General features: G+C 35.3%; 1 protein-coding gene across 1 annotated transcript in view; it reads right to left on the bottom strand.

The window, feature by feature from the left end:
- The window catches only part of LRRC9 (leucine rich repeat containing 9), a 97,059-nt gene that overhangs the window by 27,948 nt on the left and 45,899 nt on the right, over positions 1 to 23,212 (bottom strand). Inside the window, 7 exon segments of the mRNA XM_036842050.1 lie at positions 2,955 to 3,077; positions 4,006 to 4,226; positions 6,309 to 6,486; positions 7,514 to 7,648; positions 9,796 to 9,921; positions 11,175 to 11,366; positions 21,166 to 21,285. Of these exon segments, the coding sequence (XP_036697945.1) occupies positions 2,955 to 3,077; positions 4,006 to 4,226; positions 6,309 to 6,486; positions 7,514 to 7,648; positions 9,796 to 9,921; positions 11,175 to 11,366; positions 21,166 to 21,285 (1,095 nt within the window).

Raw genomic sequence — 23,212 nt, 5'->3', positions numbered from 1 at the left:
AGTTCAATTATATCAGATGCCTGAAGAAAGGGTTAAGCTATGTGTTTTGAGACCACTCCTGCTTTTGGAACCTGACAAAGTCTCCAATGGAAACCTGCAAATCTGAGTGGCCTCACTGTGAGAGACATTTCTATATGATTATGGGCTGGATAATTACTGAATGGGATTACAGTAATATTCCAACATATTTTGAATTTTCTGATCATTTTGCTGTAAAGGATCTGTGTTCAAAGGCCAGAGCATGAGCTGTGATATTGTGATTTATAATAAGAAACCTATATTTGGTCTTTGTCTACTGTTCCTGGCACATAGCTCCTAAAACCCTCGTAATTTCCTATATAAGAGCCGTAGGGGCATCTTTTATTATAATATTTGGTTTTTTGTTTTCCGTTCCTGAAATAGCTCCAGAGCCATAAAGGTGAAAGGACTGTGTTGCTATTTATAACAAGCTCCTTTCAACCAACCTGAGTTTATCTTAACAAGATGACTTTTGGAAAGTCCTTAAGAATGGGGGCTGGTTGCCAGGGGAATCAACCATGATTAGAGGGTTGGAACTTCTAGTACCACTCCCTTACTTCCTGGTATGATTATATATCCATGGAGCCTTGGGCACAGAGTGAGGCTCAGCTGTCCATGCTTTACCATTAAAAAGTCATGTCACTTGGAATGTCATTTAAATTCTCTGGAGTTCTTTGTGCTCATTCATAAAATAAAGGATTTGGACTGTGTCATTTCTAAAGTCCATGTCCATTTACCTCTCAAACACTCTAGGATTATATTGCTCTTCTACTTCCCTCTGTGTCTACTTTTGGTGGCTCTTTTCCTCTTTACATTTCCTAAATGGAAGTATTAAAGCCTCACTTGGATTTCTTTACTTTCTTTACTCTCTTTCCTTAGTCAATGTTATATGCTTTTGGTTTTAATCATCAGCTTCCTTCGTGTGTCTAACGCTAATCATCTTATTCCTGAAACTGCTTTTCTTCCTGTAATCATATTTCTGTTACGATATCTCTTAGTGGAATAGACTCAAGTCTTGTAGACATCTTTTATTCTTCCATTTCCTTGTCCTTCAAATTTAATTGGTTGCCAAGTTCTGTCAGTTCTTCCAAATATTTCTCCTACCTTTCAGCTCTCCATTTTTAAAACCACTTCCCCGTGGTTTATTTCAGTTTCTCATTACCTCACATGTAGACTACGCTAATAGCCTCCTATTGGTTTTTCATTGATCACTCTAAACACTGCTGTTAAATTTCCTAATATATAGTTTTCAATGTTATTCCCCAACTCAAAAATCTTCAATGCCTTCCCATTACCTCTCAATTAAAGTCTAAATTGTTCAATCTAGTCTTCATGTCCCATTATTAATTCATATATTTATATTCTACCTCATTCCACAAAAAATTTGTGGCAGCTTACAGGAGGAACATATAATCAAATAGTAAAATGCAAATAATAAATAGTGAAGATCAAGACTGAGAATGATGTAAGTTAGAATAGATCAAAACTGGGGATAGGGACAGATAGACCATAAGTCCTACAGGGTTTCTGTCACTGAACCATAAATGTGGCCCTGAGCTTTTAGGTAGTCAAAGTGAAAAGGAAAATAGTTAAAAAATACTCATTGTCAGTGAGGAGAGCATAACTTTTCCTCAGAGGGAAAAGTTCTTCCTACACTGACTTCTAAAAGCACTTTCTCAGGTGGCCCTTCAAATGAGGGCACAGAGAGAGAGGAAGGATAAGATACTCAACACCACCATTGGAGCACATACAGTACTAGTTTCATGAGACTGTTTTTAAAACGTCCCTCAATGAAAGCCAACACCTAAATAAAACCCAGTATACAAGATTCTAGAGAATTGTTTGTTTTTGGGGGAGAATGTTTTTGATTCTTCATTCTGAGGAGGGCCCTGAAAAAATCAGGGTTAGAATTAGTAATCTTCTCAGAGCACCTCAAAGTCCCAAATAATCATGAACTATCTCTCAATTTCCTAGAAATTTGATGAGTTTTATTGTCTGACAGGGGCTAGGCAATGTTACACAGGGAACCTTTTTATTCTTCACCCATTTGTTGTGCACTTATCCTGTTACATGGAAATCAGGAGCCCTGTGTGAACTTACTAGTTATAGAATCCAAGTTTCCAAATACTGCTTTCATATTCAGTCCTATGTTCTGTGTTATTTTTTACACAGTATAAAAAGTTATTTATTACTAGTATAGTTTACTAGTAATGTTGACATACCATTTTTTGGTTCAAATATGTTTTTCTTTTTTCTTTTTTTTTTTTTTTAATATATTTATTTATTTATTTATTTTGGCTGTGTTGGGTCTTCGTTTCTGTGCGAGGGCTTTCTCCAGTTGCGGCGAGCGGGGGCCACTCTTCATCGCGGTGCGCGGGCCTCTCACTGTCGCGGCCTCTCCCATTGCAGAGCACAGGCTCCAGACGCGCAGGCTCAGTAGTTGTGGCTCACGGGCCTAGCCGCTCCGCGGCATGTGGGATCTTCCCGGACCGGGACACGAACCCGTGTCCCCTGCATTGGCAGGCAGATTCTCAACCACTGCGCCACCAGGGAAGCCCAAATATGTTTTTCTTAAATCTTAACAACTGTATTTTTCCAGGTAGCAGGAAGCTGTTTTTAGGCCCAAGAGGACCGTAGGGGTCCAGGGCAGTTTCTCCTATCCTGTCTCATAAATTTGTTAGGCACTGAATTCAGTGGGTGCAAATGTAAGCAGCATCTTCCCTCCCCTACTGTCTCAATTTAAACAATTAAAAACTGGCCAGAGGAGAAACATTTAAAACCCAGATCTAAAATGTGCTTTGGAGACCTAGATTTTAATAAGCATAATAAGTTTGGGTAACATACTAGTGATAAAGCAACATTCAAAATGATTATGGCCTATGGATATATTAATATGAAGCCTGGACCAAATGCTATGAGTCAATAAAACAACTTACAATTGAGATTCCATCCAGAGCTTTCAGTTCTGGAAGATGAAATATTACAAACAACCGGTAGTTTTCTTGATTCCATACAATAATGTTTCCATACATATCTAGAATGACCAGGTTGCATAAACCCTGGTAATAAAAATACATACATTTAAAGTGATATACATATATATCCCACTCTAACAAGTTTTTTTCCCCTTAAGAGTTTAATCATCCTTGAATTTTACTATTAAATTACTCTATCATTTCATAGTGATTTGAGTGCTTTTAAGTATGCTGTTTAGTGCAAGTGTTATACTTTCATACTATTAAGGTCTAATTTTGTGCAGTATTTCAGTGGTCTGTATTATATGATCAGAATCCCTTTTTGGATGCTGGTGCTAAATGTATTACCCATGATAAAGACTTGTAAAGAAATTTAGCAAAGTTTAAAACATATACTTTGTTTATGGAATAATGATCTATTAAATAGTATGTGTGTATACAGATACAACAGTGAATTGAAACAATGAAAAACACAGCCTTCTGATGAGGGATAAAACTGAAGTGCTTCTGCCTTGTAAGAGAGTAGCAGAATTCATCTTAAGGGAAAATGTGCTTCCTTATTAGGTAAGACGTTTGTTGTGAAGGAAGGGCCCTGAGTAGATATGGATGGGAGAGGTTAAGACAAGAGGGAGTAAAACTAATCTGCATCTATAATGTAAAATGGTTTGTTTTGTTGCTATTGTTGATTAGGTTGACTCTGCAGCTCTAGAAGTAGTTGTATTGGGGGAATACAACGAGGATAAGGCTGCAAGTAAGGAAAGATGGGAAATGGACATAAGTTTTTGGTAGGAGATAAAGCCCTAGCAATATGGTATCAGCAAAAGGAAAGAGGCCACTGCAAGTCCCAATGGTAGGAAATGGCCATCAAATACATTTTTCTTGATTTTTATTTTCTTCCTTACATTTTTCTATATTTTCCAAATTCCGTACAGTTAACATGCATTACTTCCATAGTATAAAGAAATAAGAAAATATTTAGAAAACCAAAAACATTAGTACCCCAGATAGTCACCTTTAAATTGTAGATCTCCTGATTGAGAGCAATATAGTTATTGCCTATGTATAATTCAATTAGTGTAAAAGCTTTTTGTAAACCACTCAATGAAGTGATTCTGTTGTTCTCAAGAGAAAGGGAATGAAGATGAAGCATGTTATCAAAAGTATGCTTTTCCAAACCAGTGAGGAGATTATTATTTATGCTGAGGTGGGTTAATTTAGTTAGCTTGGAAATGCCTAGAAAAATAAGCAAATTCAAGAAAAGATTCAGACAGCACTGAAAGGTTAATTTAAAAAATAACTGGCTGGTTGTTTTACTGTTTCTCTTTTTCTAAGTTCAGATGGCTTTACAGATTTTATAGTATTAACCATCATTGTTTTTCCTTTTGTTAAAGAAGAATATAATGTGTATTAAGTCCTAGATAATATATTAAACTCCAATTTTGGATTTCCAAGTAGACTCATTTTTTTTAGGCGTTAAGGGAAGGTATTGTATAGGAAATACTGAATTAAGCTTTCAAATAACCTTTAAGTTATGTAATTAATTAAGGTTTTCACCATCACAATAATATAAAGCTCTACTTTACAAAGCTCAAAATAATCACCAACCCCCATTGTAAAACATTAAGGGTAAGGAACTAGAATACAACACTCTGGAAAGTATTCCTTACTGTGCCATCATTTGTATTAAAAAGAACCTAATTCTACCTTTGTATGCTTGAAAGTACTCTAAGACAGAACTTTAGAAAATGCTTCCTCTCACCACAATCTAACCCCCTATGTACATTATGTGCTGTAGACACTTTATAACTGTAGGTAGGACGGTGCAGTTGACAGATAAGAACTCTGGAGTCAGAGCTGGTTTCAAATGTTGGTTTCACACTAGATTTGGGACCATAGGTAAATTATGTAAAGTTATGTAACCTCTTAGCCTAATTTTCTTCATCCATGAAATGGATATACTGAAATCTACTTCTAACAGTTATGGAATTAAATGGAATGGCATTTGAAAAGTATCAGTTATAGCTTTTGGCAAATAAATAATCAGTCCTCAATAAATTTTATTCATGCACCCCTTTCACACCAGCCTTTATCATGGGACTATGAAATGCTGAAAGCAAATCAATCTAGGGCAAGTTAGGATGTACTATCAAAGCAAAAATCCTTAAATGCATATTAAGCCTATCTATGTTTGGAAAAAAGAAGATAAATATCTGTTAAAGTTTAGTGGGGTAGCTATGTTTGAAAAGTGGGTATAGGGAAAATACAGGTTGAAGGAGTCTTCCCTTCAATGGGCTTATGGAGGGGAATAAAAAGGAAATAGGGTTCTCAATTGTTATATACATAGCAAAATTAACACCCTATTGTATGGGAATGGAGACTAGTGATAGTTGTAAACACAGATGCCTGACCTACACACCCCCCCACTGTTTACTTAGCTGAAATCTACAGAGGAGAGGCCTGTGGATCTGTATACTCAATAAGTATCCTAAGTGATTCTTATGATCAAGTCATTTGTAGAAACTATTGTTAACAGCCATTAAAATAAAGTATAACAAATGTTATACATGCTGTTTTTAATACTTTTGCATATGTAATTTTTTAAAGTAAAATTTTCTATTTTATGAAAAAGGTAGTACACACATGCTAAAAACAATTCAAAAGCTAATAAAGTATAAATTAAGTCTCTTTCCCAGGCATGATTTTCAATTCCTACCTTCTCTCCTTGACAAGGACAGCCTTGTTACCAAAATGCACATCCAGAAATGTATTCTACCTAGATAAGTACGCATGATATGTGTGTGTGTACACTTATGCAGGCATTAGTAAAGCTGCTTAATTTGTACTTGTATGTGGATCCCAGTAAAAGGTTATATAGTATATCTGATTTTCAACCTCTAGTGAATAAAATGTTCATTTTGTTGAAAGTCTTCAAATTTCCAAATGTAACCTTAATTCCATATTTTGAAAAATGAACTGAGCTGCTTTATCTTTTTCAAAAGCATACCTCATTCTTTCATTTATTTCCTCAATGGTACAGATTTTGAATACTGACTAGTTTGTAATGTGCTAAGTTTGGTAATAGATGGTAAACACTGGTTAAGAGAGGGGAGGGAAGGCAGCTAGTTGGGCTCATTATATATAGCAGCCAGTCACAGATCCCACTAAAGAGGTGTTTGGAATACTCTACTCCAAACCTTCTTGGAAATTCTCTGGAGACCTTCCTCTTCAGAAATTCTATCCTCAGTGTTATTCACTTTTTGCTCTTGTTAATTAGACATTCATATTTTAAGACTTTAGAATTCTCTAATACCTTACCTTCTATCTTTGAGATGCAGTTTCCATCTAATGTGAGCTCTTCCAAGTTAACACAAGATTCCAAGCCTTCCATTTTAGTGAGATTATTGTTGCTGAATGATGCCCACTTCAAATTTTCCAATTTTTCTAAATTTGTGATTTCAAAAAGATGTTGCCCATCTAAATTTAACGCAGTAATCTGTAGAATAATTCACATTATATGTTGCTTCTGGATCACATCAATAACTTCAATGTTATAAGATAAAAAGGCTAATGAAATAGTTCAAATGTGGTAAGTAACATAAAAAAGTCCTCTAGGAACTAAAGATATTGCAAAGCTCTTAGTTTACAGAAAAGTAAAATTTGACAAGATTATAACTCAGAGAGGGACTTATACGGTATTATAGACACTGAGCTGTGCCAGTCAGATTCCCAGCAGTGAAGGACTTGTCCCAGTTGCTGCAAGTGCTGTTGGCAGAAAGCCTTCAACTGTCAGTCCCTTCAGGGACAGCATCAGCAGCAGAGAGCTGCCTTGCCCAAGGTCATGCTCCTTCCCAGGTTGGCCCACATCCAATGATGAAGGGAAAGGCCTGGCCATCTCAGCCCAACTTGGGACAGATTTAAAGGGCCATTCTAATTTCACAACTCCCTGTGGGGTCAGCTAAGACTATCACGGAGCCGGCATCACAACTAAATATCTATGTATATTCTGTAATAAAAAGAATGCCACTAATATCTTCCATTTTCAAGGGTCAGATTCTCTTAGCCCAGTTTCTATCTTTGGCAAGAGGTAAAAGGGTGCTTCTTGAGCAAGAAGCTGCTAGTGCTCCAGAACTTTTCCCTTAGCTTTGGCTGAATTCTGACCAGTTCCCCCATTCTCTTGCCAGGATTCTTGATCCCTTTTACCTTGCCATGCAAACTTTTGGCTTGGTCTCTGGCTCTGAGCTTTAAAGTTTTCTTGCTTATTTTGATATATTATCAGAATCTACCCTTTGGTTTTGTAGTGTACCTTTATCCTAAATTTCCTGTTCTGTAGTGACCACTGCTGAGTTCTAGCCCCTGTGACATAACTACTCATGACTTGACTTCTCTTTTACTTTTAATTTGGCTCTTCCAGTTTTCTGCCCATTACCTATCTATGCCCTCGTTATGATACAAAGGCCAAAGCTGACTAAAAAATCAATTGAAATTAAATTTTTATATTAGGTTTAATAGATTGTCTTTACCTTCAAGTACCAGTTTCCACTCAGATGTGAATGTGGTCCTAACTTTGAAGTCTGTGTCAGAATTTTGGCAGAAGGCCATATACTAAGAATCCGTGATCTCTCCTCTTTAGTACTAGAATGCCGTAAGAGAGATAACTAATAAAACAAAAAACACATAAAGGAAATAGCACAGAGAGGTCCATATATAGAGAGTTAAAAGAATTGTTTCCTAGATGAGCAGCCCAATGAATACTTTTAAAATATGACATTTTCTTTGCCTTAAAATGTTTTCAGTATCTGGATATACTTTATATATCTCACTCATTTTTTTGTTTTAGCAGACATTTAACCACAAAATAATATTTATAAAACTGTGAAAGGATTATTATAAAGCAAACACCATATAATCCATCATGAAACCAGTTTAAGAGCTAGAATATTCCTACTACCCTAGACGCTCCCTGGGTGCCCCATCCTAATCTTTTTTCTCTCCTTCTCCTTGGAAGCCATCACTCCTCTCAAGTGAATCAATCCCCTAAGAAGCAATCAAATGATCTCAAATTTTGTATATACCATACTTGCTTTCTTTATAGACTTATGTTTATATCCATAAATAAAATATTAGTCTTATACATATTCAAACTTTATGTAAATTGAATAATGTTTATATTCTTCTATGACTTGCTTTTTTGCTCAGCATTATATCCATGAGATTCATCTATGCTTCTTCCTGTAGCTGTAGTTCATTCATATGTCATTGCTATATAATATTTCCTTATCAATTCTCCCATCAATGAACATTGAGCTGATTTCAGTTTTTTGCTATTATAAGCATTGCTGTCATAAATATTCTTGTGCATGACTCTTGGTATATATATGCAAGAGTTTCTTTAGAGTATATAACTTGATAGGTTTAGGGTATGTATATATTCAGCTTTACTAGATAGGGCCAATCTGTTATCCAAAATGGTTGTACCAATTGTAACCTTTACTTCAAATCTTTGCTAAAACTTGATATTGTAAAGGGTTTTTTTTCTCCCCAATAGTGGCCATAAATTGGTAGATCATTTAAGTTTTAATGTTTATTTTCTTGAGTATTAATGTGGTAGAGCATCTTTTCCTAAGTTGTTTGGCTGTTCTGATTTCCTCTCCAGTGAAGTGTCTGTTTAAATCTTTTGCTCAGTTTTCTGTTTGACTGGTTGTCTTTTTCCTGATATATTTTGGATATATAAAGAATATTTTTTGTCAGATGTGTTTCAAATTTCTTTTCCCAGTATATAGCTTGTCTTTTCACTTTCTGCCCTTTGAGGAATAGATGTATTAATTTTAACATAGACAAATCCAATCTTTTATAGTTTATGCTCTTTGTTTCTTGCATAATAAATTCTTCCCTAATTCAAGGTTACAATGATAATCTCTGATCTTTTCTTCTAAAACATTTTTGGGTTTGCTTTTTGTAGTGAAAGCCTTAATGCACTTGTTCCAGTGCCTTTTATTGACTAGCTCCCTGATCTGTACAGGCAGCTCTGTTATTTATCAAGTTTCCAGGTATGTGTGGGTCTACACTGGGTCTTTATACTCTGTTGTATTGGTCTATTTGTCTAACTCTGCCAATTCCACATTGTCTTACAGGATTTTAGTAAGTTTTGATTTCTGGTAGGATAAATCCCCAACACTTCTTCAGGAGTTAATTATATTTTTATCAACAAAAGAGTTTCTTTCCTTCACTTTGAACAGATCCAAAATTAAACATTACATTAAGGAATTAATATTCAAATATTCCACAAAAAGTAAATAGCTAGATAACTAGAGTGGAGATGTTTAGGATGTTGAAGCTACTTTGGCCAAAGTAGCGTTCTTAATCTGGATAATATAGGTATTTCCCCTTCCCCAAGTTAATAGGTTTTGTTTTTTTTCAGCCAGACACATGTAATATCAATACTAGGTAAATAATTTACTAAATGCTTTCTCAAGGCCTCGAAGCTTACCTTATCCACCGAAAGTTGCTTATTTTCATGTAGGTTCTAAAGGACTCTAGTGAGTTCAGGTTGACTAGGGAAAAAACAGTTACCCTAGAGGTATTTTTGGGGTAGTGTGCAGGGATGAGAATCCATACAACCAGTTGGTATTTAAATGGAATACATTTAAACAGAAAAAAATTCAAGTGATATGATTGTTATAGACTGATTTTTTTATTAGCATGCTAAGAGAGAATATAAAATCTCAATAACAAAATAAGAGTATGGGAAATATTATTTGTATATTCTAAATAGAACAAGAAATATTAAACAGTAAAATCGAACCTGAGTAATCTTTGTCCCAGAAATAAATTTCATAGCTGCTGTTGCTTCTTCTTCAGAAATAAGGACTCCATCTAACTGAGTAAGAGTCTTTAATCTGCCAATAACACTCAGCCTTAATGTGGCTGGCTTGGGAAAAATACCAAAAGTTAATTTTTACAAAATATTACATGTGCTATGACATGGAAAGGAGTTCTTTGTTCCTTCCCACATAATTCAAATTATGCATCTCCTACTTTATTATATTTGTCTAAAAATAAAGGCTTAACTTAATTCCTTAAATAACACTTGAAATTAAATTATATTTAAGAATTAATCTCTTTTGTTTGAAGGTGGATAGTTCTACTCTTGTGAAGAGAGGAAATCCCTCAAGCTGTTGAAAAGTGACTGTGGTGAAAAGTGTTCACAGAACAACTGCAGTGCCTCCTGTTTATCTAGATCAGCATTTAGCTAGTCAGCTCCATGGGTAATCCAATACAGATCTTTAGCTCTTGACATTTAATTTGGCAACAGGGCTATAGCTGTACTGTGATCATTCAGGAAGTCTGATTTGGCAAAAGAAAAATATCCTTCAATTTTACTGAGCTAAAAAGGAGAAATACAGTAGTATAAACATAGTAATATGGCCAATTTAATAGAACCAATCACGCTTTAGTCCCTTTTAAAAATGTTGAACACAGTCTATATACATTTTTGAAAAGCAAGGAAAGGAATAGTCTTGAAATTATAAACTTGGGGCTTATTTTAAATACTTGGAGATACTCTTCAATATAATCATTGAATACTGAAATTTCTTAGCATGAATCTACATATTTTTAAGATGAGAAAGAATAGCATTCAATCAAATTTCCTTTTATAACAGAACATAAATAAGACTTTATAATTCAGGTGTATCAGGGAATGTGAGGCATAGGAACCAAGAATAATAGAATACAGTGAGAGAAACATACTATTGTTAATTTAAAAGTAAACATGCTTTTGTTTATTTTTCCCCCTTTAATAGTATGTTTCTCTCACTGTATTCTATTATTCTTGGTTCCTATGCATCATTACAGTAGGGTTCTGGCATGCTGAGCTATACTGTACTATGAAAATTCTCTGAAGGTGTGCAAATGGCAGTGACATCTAACACTCTTAAAACCACAATACTCTTAAACTATTAGAGATTGCAAGAAAAGTCTGATGTGAAATTAAAGACTTTTCTTATAGTAACACTTTATTCACTTGATCACTACACTAAATTCAACTTATGAAATACTTAAGGGAATTCTAGCGAGACAAAGATAGTTTGCCTATTTCTGGCTATTCTTGAATAGTAGTGAGAAAACAGCTTTGAAATAAAAATGATTGTTTGCTTTTTTATAAACATTTCTGTTTCATACCTTTTGCCATGGATTTTGTCGAATATCAAGAGTGAGAAGGCTTGTGGTGTGTTTGCATAACATATTTATTTCATCGCCAGATTTTTTCAGTTGATTCCAGCTCAAGTCTAAGTGCTTAAGTTTCATCAGACCTCTAAATCCCTCAAGAGTTATCACATGGTTATGGCTTGCATCCAAATATTCAAGGTTATACTGCAATACATACAAATAGAAGTGATGCTAGAAGGATCACGGTTTGTACTTACATAGTTCTTTTCTCTCTGATTCTCTAAGTATTTTACGTGCTTTTTTGGTAATCCTCACAGAAAACCTAAACAGTAGTTATACTGCAGCAATGGTATCAATGTACATATTTTCCTAGTCATTTTCTCTTAATTCTCACTTCAGCCTTTTAACATAGAGTGGCAATGTTTGTTTTCATGGAGGAGAAGGCAAAGAGAAACTGGCAAGGTAATTGTCCCCAACAAACAAAGAAGTACATTTCTTATATCTAGGCTTCTAGTTTATACTATTGAACTCATGGCTTGGTTAAAAAAGTTCCATCTTGGGCTTCCCTGGTGGCGCAGTGGTTGAGAGTCTGCCTGCCGATGCAGGGGACACGGGTTCGAGCCCTGGTCCGGGAGGATCCTACATGCCGCGGAGCAACTAAGACCGTGCGCCACAACTACTGAGCCTGTGCATCTGGAGCCGTGCTCCGCAACGAGAGGTCGCGACAGTGAGAGGCCCGCGCACCGCTATGAAGAGTGGCCCCCGCTCTCCACAACTGGAGAAAGCCCTCGCACAGAAATGAAGAACCAACACAGTCAAAAATAAAGAAATAAATTTATAAAAAAACAAAAAAATTTTTTTAAAAATTTAAAAAAAAGGTTCATCTTCAGAGGCAGAAACTAAACCTATTCCATTCTATAATTTCCTTTTTTAGAAGTACGTGATTTTTAATAATAATTTTTAAAAATTATTAAAGTAACACATGTTCTTGTTGGAGATCTGAGAAATACAGTAAATAAAAAGAAAAAATAGAAAGCATATATAATTCTATTGCTCAGAAAGAACCACTGAAAACATTTTTTATTATATGCCAATATATTTTTTCTTATATAAAACATATTTATTATTCTGTTATATAGAATTTTGTACCCTTCTAACATGTTCACACACCATTAAATATTCTTCAGAATGATTTTTCATGGGGCTTCCCTGGTGGCACAGTGGTTTAGAGTCCACCTGCCAATGTGGGGGACATGGGTTCGAGCCCTGATCTGGGAAGATACCACATACCATGGAGCAACTAAGCCCGCGTGCCACAACTACTGAGCCTTCACTCTAGAGCCCACAAGCCACAACTACTGAGCCCACGTGCCACAACTACAGAAGCCCATGCACCTAGAGCCCATGCTCCACGACAAGAGAGGCCACCGCAGTGAGAAGCCCACGCACTGCAATGAAGAGTAGGCCCTGCTCGCCGCAACTAGAGAAAGCCCGTGTGCAGCAACGAAGGCCCGATGCCACCAAAACTAAATAAATAAATTTATTTTTTAAAATGATTTTTCATGATTGCATAGTATTCTAATATGTGAATTATTAGTATTGTTTTAAACATTTCATTATGGACATTTATGTGGCTTCTAATTGTTGTCAACACTGCAACAAATGTCCATGGTCATAATACTTTAACCGAGATGCCAATATTTTTTCAGAAAAGGTTTTTAGAAATAAGATTACTGGTTTTAAGGATTTCTGTATTGTTAAGACTCTTGATAAATGTTGCCAAATAGTTTTAAGGAAGTTTGTACCAGTTTTTTCTTCCAGCAATGGAATTTGAGAATGCTCATTTCCTTACATACCCACCAACCCACCCGCCTTATTTTAATTTACATTATTATCAGCGAAGTTGCACATCTTTTCCATGTGTTTATATTAGACATTAAAAAATTTTTTTTGTTTGTTGTGTTTCTCATCTTTGGCCATTTATATACTCAGATCTTTATTTTACATATTTGTAAGAAGTCTTTAAGACTTTAATTTGTTACTTCTATTTGTTGCAAACAAAATTTTCTTTTAAAGTATATACGAACTCAGACCCAGAACAAGAAAGAGATAAAGAGTACTTGAAGAAAATATTTTGCAACATATTTTTTAAAATAAAAATAATATTACTATAAATTAAAAATAAACTTGATTTCTTTACAGTTTAAAACAAACAATTGTTTGAATTCACCATAGAATTAGTCACTGCTATATAAATGCATAGTTTGTATTGTTGGAATAGCATCTATTATAGTGACTCAGGTTTCAAGAGTTGAGTGTTCAGATCATTAAAATCTAAAAAATTTCTGGAAATCAAATAGTGTTACTGACATTTTAATCTCATAAGTAAGCATAGTAAAAAAAATCCTATAATTTACTATGATTATTTCTTGAACAAAAGGATATTTGGCAGTAAAAAAGTATTAAGGATATAATCTTAGAACAGTCTTTTAAATTAAATTAATTTAGATTTATAAAAATTTACTATATGGCCCATCTTCTCCCATTTTTCATCAAAAAGTGGTTAAAAACTTGTCCCAAATTCCGGCACTTGCATGCAGACTAGCATTTGTGAATCATGCATCATATAAAGATAACTGCCTTCTTTCCTTGAAAACAGGGGTGGGATCTTCACTTTTTTACATTCCCAGAATATAAAACAGACTCCATACACTCCATAAATATTCAAGGAGTAATATTTTCACTTTTGTAGCAGAGTTTTGTGTTTTAACATTTCTTGTGCTTCAGTTTAAATCTTTGGTAAGTTACAGTACAATGTAGCCCAACTTACAAATATTAAAACGCACAAGACCTCTTTAAAATATTTTAGGGGTAATAGTTCAATCTCTAAATGTAGATTAGCTGTCTCAAGGCATTAGAAACACTTTAACAATAAATTTCTCATTGGAAAAGATAAGACAGAAGTACTATTTCCATAAAAAATTAGGCCCATAATCTATTAAAGTTGCAAATAGCCATACATATTTGTCTTTTCTTGGCCAACTCTGACTATGGTGTAGCTATTTTCAGAGGAAAAAAAAAATCTGTTCCTATTCCTTTTGCTTGGATACTCTCCTTTTCTGAAAGTTCAGGTGAGTGAATGACAGGCATACAGCTTATGCCATTTCAATTTACCTTATGTGGATGTCTTATTTAGATTTTTTAAAACTCTATAAAAACTATATAGTATATTTCCACCATTTATGAAGCCCAGGTCTTCCATTATATAAACAGTCACAGGTTGGGTATTTTGACTCACCAGGCAAGGCCAGGGTGATGAATACATAGTGACAATATGTTTACTTTCTGCAACCTAGTAGAACTAATGCCTAGCATGCAAGATGGGTATGGAAACTCTCCATGTTAGAGACATGCTTAAGGAAAATGACAGTAAAAATGAGAGGCAAATTAAAAAACTTAGAAGACAATAGGAATAACAGGTGAGTGATTAAATTAGATTATAACCTTTTATGATGCTGAGATAAATATAATTAATATTAAACACACATGCAAAGTTGATTACTGTAGAATATAGAGGCTAGGCAGCATAGGTGTTCAATCTCTCTGAATCCCCACATAAAAAGAGAGTTAAAAATAAAACCAAAATTCTATGGACAACATTTATAACAAAGCTACATAACAAGGTAGCCCCATAAGTCTCAAAGAAGTTGGTGGGGATAAACCACCAACAACCACAAGACCTACATGGTGTCCAGCTCTATGTGAGAGGAAGAGGGAAGCATCAGGGCAGCATCTGATGGACCTGAGAATAAAGAGAGCCCCAAAATAGCCAACCAATATTCAATGGAAGGTATGAGGGCCAACTGAATACAGCAGTTGAAAGTGGGAGGAGTTTTGCCCTCTTTGATACCAGGCGAGTGCATGGGACCTACAGTAAAAAGGTCTGAAGGGGGTGGAGCAGTCTAGCCCCTACGAATCTTCAAACTGCCCCACCAGGGCTCCCTTACAGAACTGAATCTTTCTTGGAGAAGAGACTGCTGGGCTAAATAAAAATTAAACAGGATAAGGACAAAAAAGTCAAATAAAAGAGAAAGTTCAAACTGAAGTGGAGGAAGGGAATAGAGCCAGGAAATTTCAGAAAGTAACTGCTACAGTTTTTAAACAGTACATATAAACAGCAGAAGAGGGTGATCTGTGAAATTAGAAAAGCTTTCCCAAATCCCACTTTTGTTTTAAAAGTTAAGAACTAATTTCACTGGAAAATGAGCAGCAAAAAAGTATTAAGGTCAAATCCCAGAGAAAGCTGTGTGTGTGTGTGTGTGTGTGTGTAAGACATAGAGAAATATTGCTATATTGCTGCAGGCAATAAAAGTATACCAGAAATATATGCCCAAGAAACATATCATAACCATAAACCTATTATTTCAGAACAAGCAAAAAGATTTAAGAATGATACAAGATACAAAATAACAACATAAATCTGGATTAGAAAAACTCAGAAATGAGATGAAAGAACCCAGAAAAGAATTCAAAATAAAATAATAAAAGCATTTCAGAAATGAAGATTAAACTAGTCAAAGACAAAAGAAGTAAACACAACAAATAATGCCTTAAGATAAATAGAAGGTGAAAAAGATGAAAATTTAAAAAATCAAATCAATTTAAAATCTAAATGGAGAGATAAAAAGGACTCAAGAGGGGCTTCCCTGGTGGTGCAGTGGCTGGGAATCTGCCTGCTAATGCAGGGGACACGGGTTCGAGCCCTGATCCGGGAAGATCCCACATGCCATGGGGCAACTGGGCCTGTGAGCCCCAACTACTGAAGCCTGTGCACCTAGAGCCAGTTCTCCAAAATAAGAGAGGCCACCACAGTGAGAAGCCCACGCACCACAACGAAGAGTAGCTCCCTCTCACCGCAGCTAGAGAAAGACCGCATGCAGCAACAAAGACCCAATGCAGCCAAAAATAAATAAATTAAAAAAAAAAGTTATAAGGAGTTACTTCAGACATACAAAAAGGTATAATGAAGAATATGATTTCCTTTAGAAAAAAAAAACAAAAAAGGACTCAAGAGAAAGTGACAAATAGTGAAGATAGATAAAGATTCAACATATGGATAATGGGAGTTCCTAAAGAAGAGAACCAAAGAAAGGAAACAGAAAAATTGCTAAAAACCTCCAGTTCAAAAAAAATAAAAGAAAAAATGATTTTAATCTACATTTTGGAAAAGCATACTGTGAATCTGAAATATTGACCCAGAACAACCAAACCTGTGACTTACAAGGGAAAAAATTATACATTCTCATCAGACTTTTCTACTGCAACACTTTATGCCAGAAGAAAATGAAATAACATTTATGATGCCCAAGAAAAGAAATTGTGAGCCAAGGATTTTATATCTAACAAAACTGCCTTTCAAGTATAAAGGACATAGATAAATTATTATCAACATTCAGTAACTGAAGGGATATTGTTTCCATAAGCCCTTCCTGAGGAATCTATAATAGAATATTTTGCAGACAATCAAAATGTTTGATACCACCCTAAGAACTGGTGATAAGAATTAAATACACAATTACCAATGAACTAAAAGGGAGAGTGTACAGAGTGTAAGGGCTACATGCTCTAACAAAGTAGATATAGTATGATAATTTTAATTTTTTTTTAAATAGACAAGAATGAAAAGAACATACACAAAATTTAAAAAAAAATCTTTCCAGTAACATGTTGATAAGAGTACTAGCGCTATCATTCTGAGACTGTTGTGTGTGTAATAGGGGATAAAACAAATGAGTGATTATTAAATATCCTAATTCTATCACCTTGTATCCCTGAGAATCAGGATTATTGGTGTGGGAAAAAAAGATAAAGATGTTAAGTAACAGAGAAAGGTTAAGTTAAATGATTTGCAGTCTTAAATTTGAATTGGAAGTATCAATATAAATTCATGAGGTTAGTTTCAGTTGCACATATACCACACACACACACACACACACACACACACACCTCCCCCACAACAAATTCTGTCCAATGGAAAGACCTAGAAACAATGACCAACCCAGATTGTGGCCCTTAAATACCACTTCTCTAAAAGAAACCAGGGCTCCTTGAAGAAATAGTTGATCCCATGTCTGCAACAGAAAAATACATAAAATGTGTATGGAACATCTTTCATACCAGGCGGCAAAGAAGCTATCACAGACTACTAGGGTCATGGCAAAACGAACTAACCTTATGATGCTTCCGCTGGCTAAGGATGAGAAAATCTGAGCTTCAATCATGATAGTAATTGCAGTAAATTGAATATCATCAAATATGTTTAAGTCCTTGCATTCCTAATGATATTAAAACTAAAAAAGCATTGCTCATCTTTGGGAATTCATAAGGAAATAATTCATTATCTTCAAAGTTGGTAATAAAGGCAAATAATCAAACATCTATTCCGCATTTTCTATATGAATGGTCCTACTGGGTATGCAAATAATAGATAAGGGGAAATGTCTCTATGTAAAAGTGTTCCAATTAATAAATGAAAAAGAAATGCTAGAATAAGAATGTTGCTATTTTGTAATCTCCAATGAATTAATAGATACAGGCATTAATAATGGCTCCTAGAATCAGAAAAGTGAGACAACTAGACATTATGTGTCCCTTATAGTCTCGCCAGAGGAATGGAACCTGAGTCTGATCCAATCTCTGGATCCAGCTGCCAATTTGTAGAAAATCTGGAGGGTGGAGGGCATGTAGGGTGTATCATAGGTAAGCAAATTGGCAGGGTCTGGACTGTGGGAAACTCTTTGGTTTTGAAGGTCCAAGTATTTCTACAGATAAACAGTGGGGAGCAGAAGGGGATAGAAGGGAAACTTAAAAGAGACTTAAAAAATACAGTACATTAAAAAAAAAGGGAAAACCAAATTGCTGTGCTAGGGATACACGTTTGGGAAAAAGAGCAGGGAGAGGATAACTATTAGCAGTCAGGATAATGATTTCTTGAAGGAATGAGGCATATAGAAGGGGTTTATGCTGTAGGTGGCAAAGTTTTATTTCTTGACCTGGACGCTAGTTAACAAGCATGTTCACCTTATAATAATTTACTAAACCACTTGTTTGTAGTATGTAGTTTTCAGTATCTGTGTTTTATTTTACATGTACAGTATCTCCTCTCTCTGAACATCCAGAGAGCCTTACAGTCATTTTTAGAGACATGTTTATACATTGGATTCTTAATGTCTGAGGGGTCTATATCTAGCTACCTTTACTAGTTCTAAAATTTGAAAATACCACTTGGGCATAAAATTTGTCCAGTCCCCTTCTCTGTAAAATGACTGTGGTAATAGTCATCCAATAAGCAGGCTGTGAGGCTATGATGATGAAAGAAATTTTTGTATTAAAGAACAACAAAGCTACATTGCAAATACATGCTGGGCAGCTGGCTAAGCTCACTCACCTTGCATGACTTAAGAGTTTAGTCTTTAAATCTGTGCCTAAGCAAAATTATAATGCCTGTTATAACCTTTGGAACTGCTAGCAAATCATTAGAAGAAAATTAAACAAAATGCCCAAAATTTATATATAGTCCTGGGATCTCTATTAAAACTACCTTCTTCCTCAGTTGCATACCAAACCCAAGGGGAATTCTATTAAAAAGGACTTTGGCCTTACAGTTAAGTCTTTAATCCATTTTGCATGTGGCCGTCCAACTTCCCAACACCATTAAAATTCCTAGAAGAAATATAGGCAGTATGCTCTTTTACATCGGTCTTAGCAATGTCTTTCTAGATATGTCTCCTAAACAAAAGCAAAAATAAACAAATGGGACTACACCAAACTAAAAAGCTTCTGTACAGCAAAGGAAACCATCAACAAAATGAAAAGACAACCCTACTGAATTGGAGAAGATATTTGCAAATCATATATCTGATAAGGGGCTGATATCAAAATATATAAAAAAACTCATTCAACTCAACAACAAAAAAAACCAAACAACCCCCCAATTTTAAAAATGGGCACAGGAGGGGCTTCCCTGGTGGCGCACTGGTTGAGAGTCTGCCTGCCAATACAGGGGACACGGGTTCGAGCCCTGGTCTGGGAAGATCCCACATGCCGCGGAGCAACTAGGCCCGTGAGCCACAATTACTGAGCCTGCGCGTCTGGAGCCTGTGCTCCGCAACAGGAGAGGCCGCGGATAGTGAGCGGCCCGCGCACGGCGATGAAGAGTGGCCCCATTTTCCGCAATTAGAGAAGCCCTCGCACAGAAACGAAAAGACCCAACACAGCCATAAATAAATTAAATAATTAAAAAAAAAAAAAAAATGGGCACAGGAGCTTTTTTCAAAGGAGACATACAGATGGCCAACAGGTGCATGAAAAGATGTTCATCACTAATTATGAGGGGAACACAAATCAAACCACAATGAGATATCACCTCATGCCTATTAGAATAGCTATTATCAAAAGGTAAGAATTAAAAGAGGATGTGGAGAAAAGTAACACCCTCATGCACTGTTGGTGAGAATGTAAATTGGTGCAGCCACTATGAAAAACAGTATGGAGATTCCTCAAAACATTAAGAATAGAACCACCATATGATCCAGCTTTTCTACTTCTGTGTATTTATCTGAAGAGTACAAAAACCTAATTCAAAATATGCACCCCTATGTTCATAGCATCATTATTTACAATTGCCAAGATATGGAAGCAACCCAATTGTCCATCAACAGATGAATGGATAAAGAAGGTGTGATACATATTATACAATGGAATATTACTCAGACATAAGAAAGATGAAATCTTGCCATTTGCAACAACATGGATGAACTTGGAGGGTATTATGCTAAGTGAAATAAGTCAGACAAAGACAAATACTGTATGATATCACTTGTATGTGGAGTAAAAAAAAAACCAAAATAAATGAACAAACCAAACCAAATAAAAAACATATAGATAAAAGGAACACAGTAGGGATGACCAGAGGGGAAGTAGGGTGGAGGGAGGGCAAAATGGGTAAAGGTGGTCAACTGTATGGTGATAGATAGAAACTAAACTTTTGGTGGTGAGCGCACTGTAGGTGTATACAGAAGTTGAATATAATATTGTACACACAAAACTTATATAATGTCATAAACCAATGTTACCTCAATTAAAAAAAAGGACTTTGGCTTAGTAAAGAAAAAGGAAGAGGGTTTAATACTAAATCTAAGGCCAATAAGCCAAAGCAGCAACTCTCACCACAGTCGCAGAAGTAGCAGTACAAGGGCCTTGACATGGTTGCAAGGAGATAGAGTAGAGAATGAGCAAGAGCTGAGAATGATGATATATTCTGAAAAGGTATGTCAGTGACTTGGGACCTATGGAACGGATGCCTGGGTTGGAGTTCTGGGACCCAGATGTAATTATTTTTGTTATATGACACATAACAGGGAAAACAAAAGCCAGATAGATCCATACCTGAGTGTACACGTGTATTACTGTATTTGTCTTGATTTATAAGAAGGCAAACACAAATCAATGAGAATCTATGTGTGTGATGCGGGTAGAAAGGACAAGGCAAGAGAGAAAGAGAAACTAACCATATGGATAATGAACAGATGGGAAGACTTGACAACATTAGCCTGTGAAGTGGTAAACTAGAAAATGAGGAAGAAATAAAGACTCACAATAAGGAGAAAAAAAAGTGAGAAAAAAAGAGCAGAAGAAATTGGAAATGGACACTTTACAAATGACATTTTAAAAACAGGTCTGGAGTAGTTTTACATTTATTTTCAAGTAGCTAGAAAATCAGATATGACCACAGGTGTATATTTGGTTTTGTAAACAGAATCTAAATCTAAGGCCTATTTTAGAGAAAGTAACATACTATATATATAGTTTATGTATGTTTTGTTCCCTGAATTGGGCTGTATAATCTTTAATATGGTATATGTGAGGTCTAAATTACAAAATAATTTATTCATTAAATTAATAATTTTATTTTACTTAAATAATTTCAAAAGACAGTTCTTACCAGGTGGTATACATCATCTAAACAAGTAAATTCATTAAAGCTGATATTAAGTTTTCGAAGTCCTGTTAACTTGGAGAGATCTCTCAATTTACTCAAGCTGTTTCCATGTAGATTCAGACTCTGAAGTAAAATAAAATGTAAATAAAAATAAGACAGATTATATCCTAATTATAGCTATTTAAATAACATTAAGAGAGAGCCAATGAGAAAAAAATATAATTTTGAAAGTATAGTCTGATTTTATAATCTGATTTTAAAAGGTATAGTTTCTAATAGCAGCATTGCATTCTGGTTCTTGATTAATTTGATCTTCCACTTGTCTAAGTTTATCAATAATCGGCATGAAATTCTTTTTGGAAAATGGTTAAATATTTTGTTGTGATATTCATTAGGGCAGACCTATTTCTCAGGCTAGTGAACAGTGTAGGCCCTAAAGATTTTGGGTATGGCTAGGTTGCCTCGCAAGAGAAGGATGGCAAGGATACACCCTGATTACAGGAACCATATGAGGGCACTGGACTAAGGAAGAAAGGCTGAGGGTGTTAAAGTGGGAGACAACAACATCAAAGAAGGAATTGGGGAGAGTGTCTAAGGACAGTTTCTACATCCGAATTTGGCCCAGATTTTTCCTGCCCATTTGATCCTGGGCTGTATAAAAATGAATGTTATTATATTTTTATATTTAGGAGAGACCTGATGTCTACATAATTTTTCTCTTTAAACTATACCATTTTGAATGGTATCAAATGAAGATTTATGTATAGTCTACAAAATAAATAGTGGCACAAGAAATGTCAATATAATTGACCACACTATTCACAACAAATGGGTATCATGATAAAATCAGGTATCTACCTCCCAACTCTCTTCACTTACCACCACCATCTTATACCCTATTATACTGTGGACATAACTAAATTCCTGGCAGGGAGAAACAATTGAATGTCAAATAGTTATCAAAACTTTGCTAAAATTAAGAAGGCCAATTTATGCAGACTAGTTTACAGGTCACATATGACAGATTCTACAGATACCTTACATTTAACATGTTCACAATTGAATTCATCATCTTCTCTTATCTGCTTGGCAGTCCATATTTTCCAATCCTGATTAAGAGTTTCACTATCTAAATATTGTTGATCATCCGTTTCCCCTCTTTTCTATATACATTTGATTCTAGAAATGTTTCTTAAACCAACCGCTCCATACCATCACCACTACAGTGCCTTAGTTCGGACTATTATTTGTCCTTTGGACTACTACAATAGTTTCTACTGGATTTCTATACCACCAGTCTGACCACAGTTAAATCTAACCACAAGCTATCAAAGTTAGGGTCTTTAAAAACAGAGAGCCTATTCCCTAAACAAAAGAATGTAAACTTATAAATTTGCCTTCTGAAATCCATCCTAATGTGGCTATAACCTCTTACTCTTCCAGCCACAGCCTCATGTATCTTCTTTGTATTCCAACCTACACCTATACTTCCACTGTCACACACCCTATGTTCTAGTCACACTGAATTCCTCAGTGTTCCCTGAAGACACCAGAATCTTTCAAAACCGTGTGCTTATAGATAAAGTATTTCCTCTGCTTGGAAGACAAAAACAATGAAATCTCTCATATCCTTCAAAAATCCACAAAAAACCCACCTCTTTCTGTGGACCTCTCCCAGCAACTCCAAACTTCCTGTATTTGTTTCCATATCTGTCTCCTCCACTGAAATAATATCCTTGGGGCAGGGAAAATAACTTATTCATTGAACCCCCCAATACTTACTTCATTGCCTAAAATACAGCAAATCTCAGTAAATGCTAAATGAATAAATCAGTGCAAAAGCCAGACATAACTGGCAACTCTAATTGTTCTGTAAGAGAATATAAAATTATGTTACTCTGGGTTTTTTATTTCTATGTATTTTATTTATTTTTGTAGATGTCCTCATAAAACTCGACCTAGTGGGGATAACTGAAAAGAAAATAAGAGGTATGTACCCTCCCCTCAGTTTCTCTTACAGTAACGGCACAAAGAAGGGAGAACAAAGGGT

This window comes from Balaenoptera musculus, chromosome 2 (assembly GCF_009873245.2).
Source record: "Balaenoptera musculus isolate JJ_BM4_2016_0621 chromosome 2, mBalMus1.pri.v3, whole genome shotgun sequence".
Taxonomy (NCBI): domain Eukaryota; kingdom Metazoa; phylum Chordata; class Mammalia; order Artiodactyla; family Balaenopteridae; genus Balaenoptera; species Balaenoptera musculus.
The sequence above is the reverse complement of the archived record's forward strand: the minus strand, read 5'-3'. Positions and strand labels throughout refer to the sequence as shown.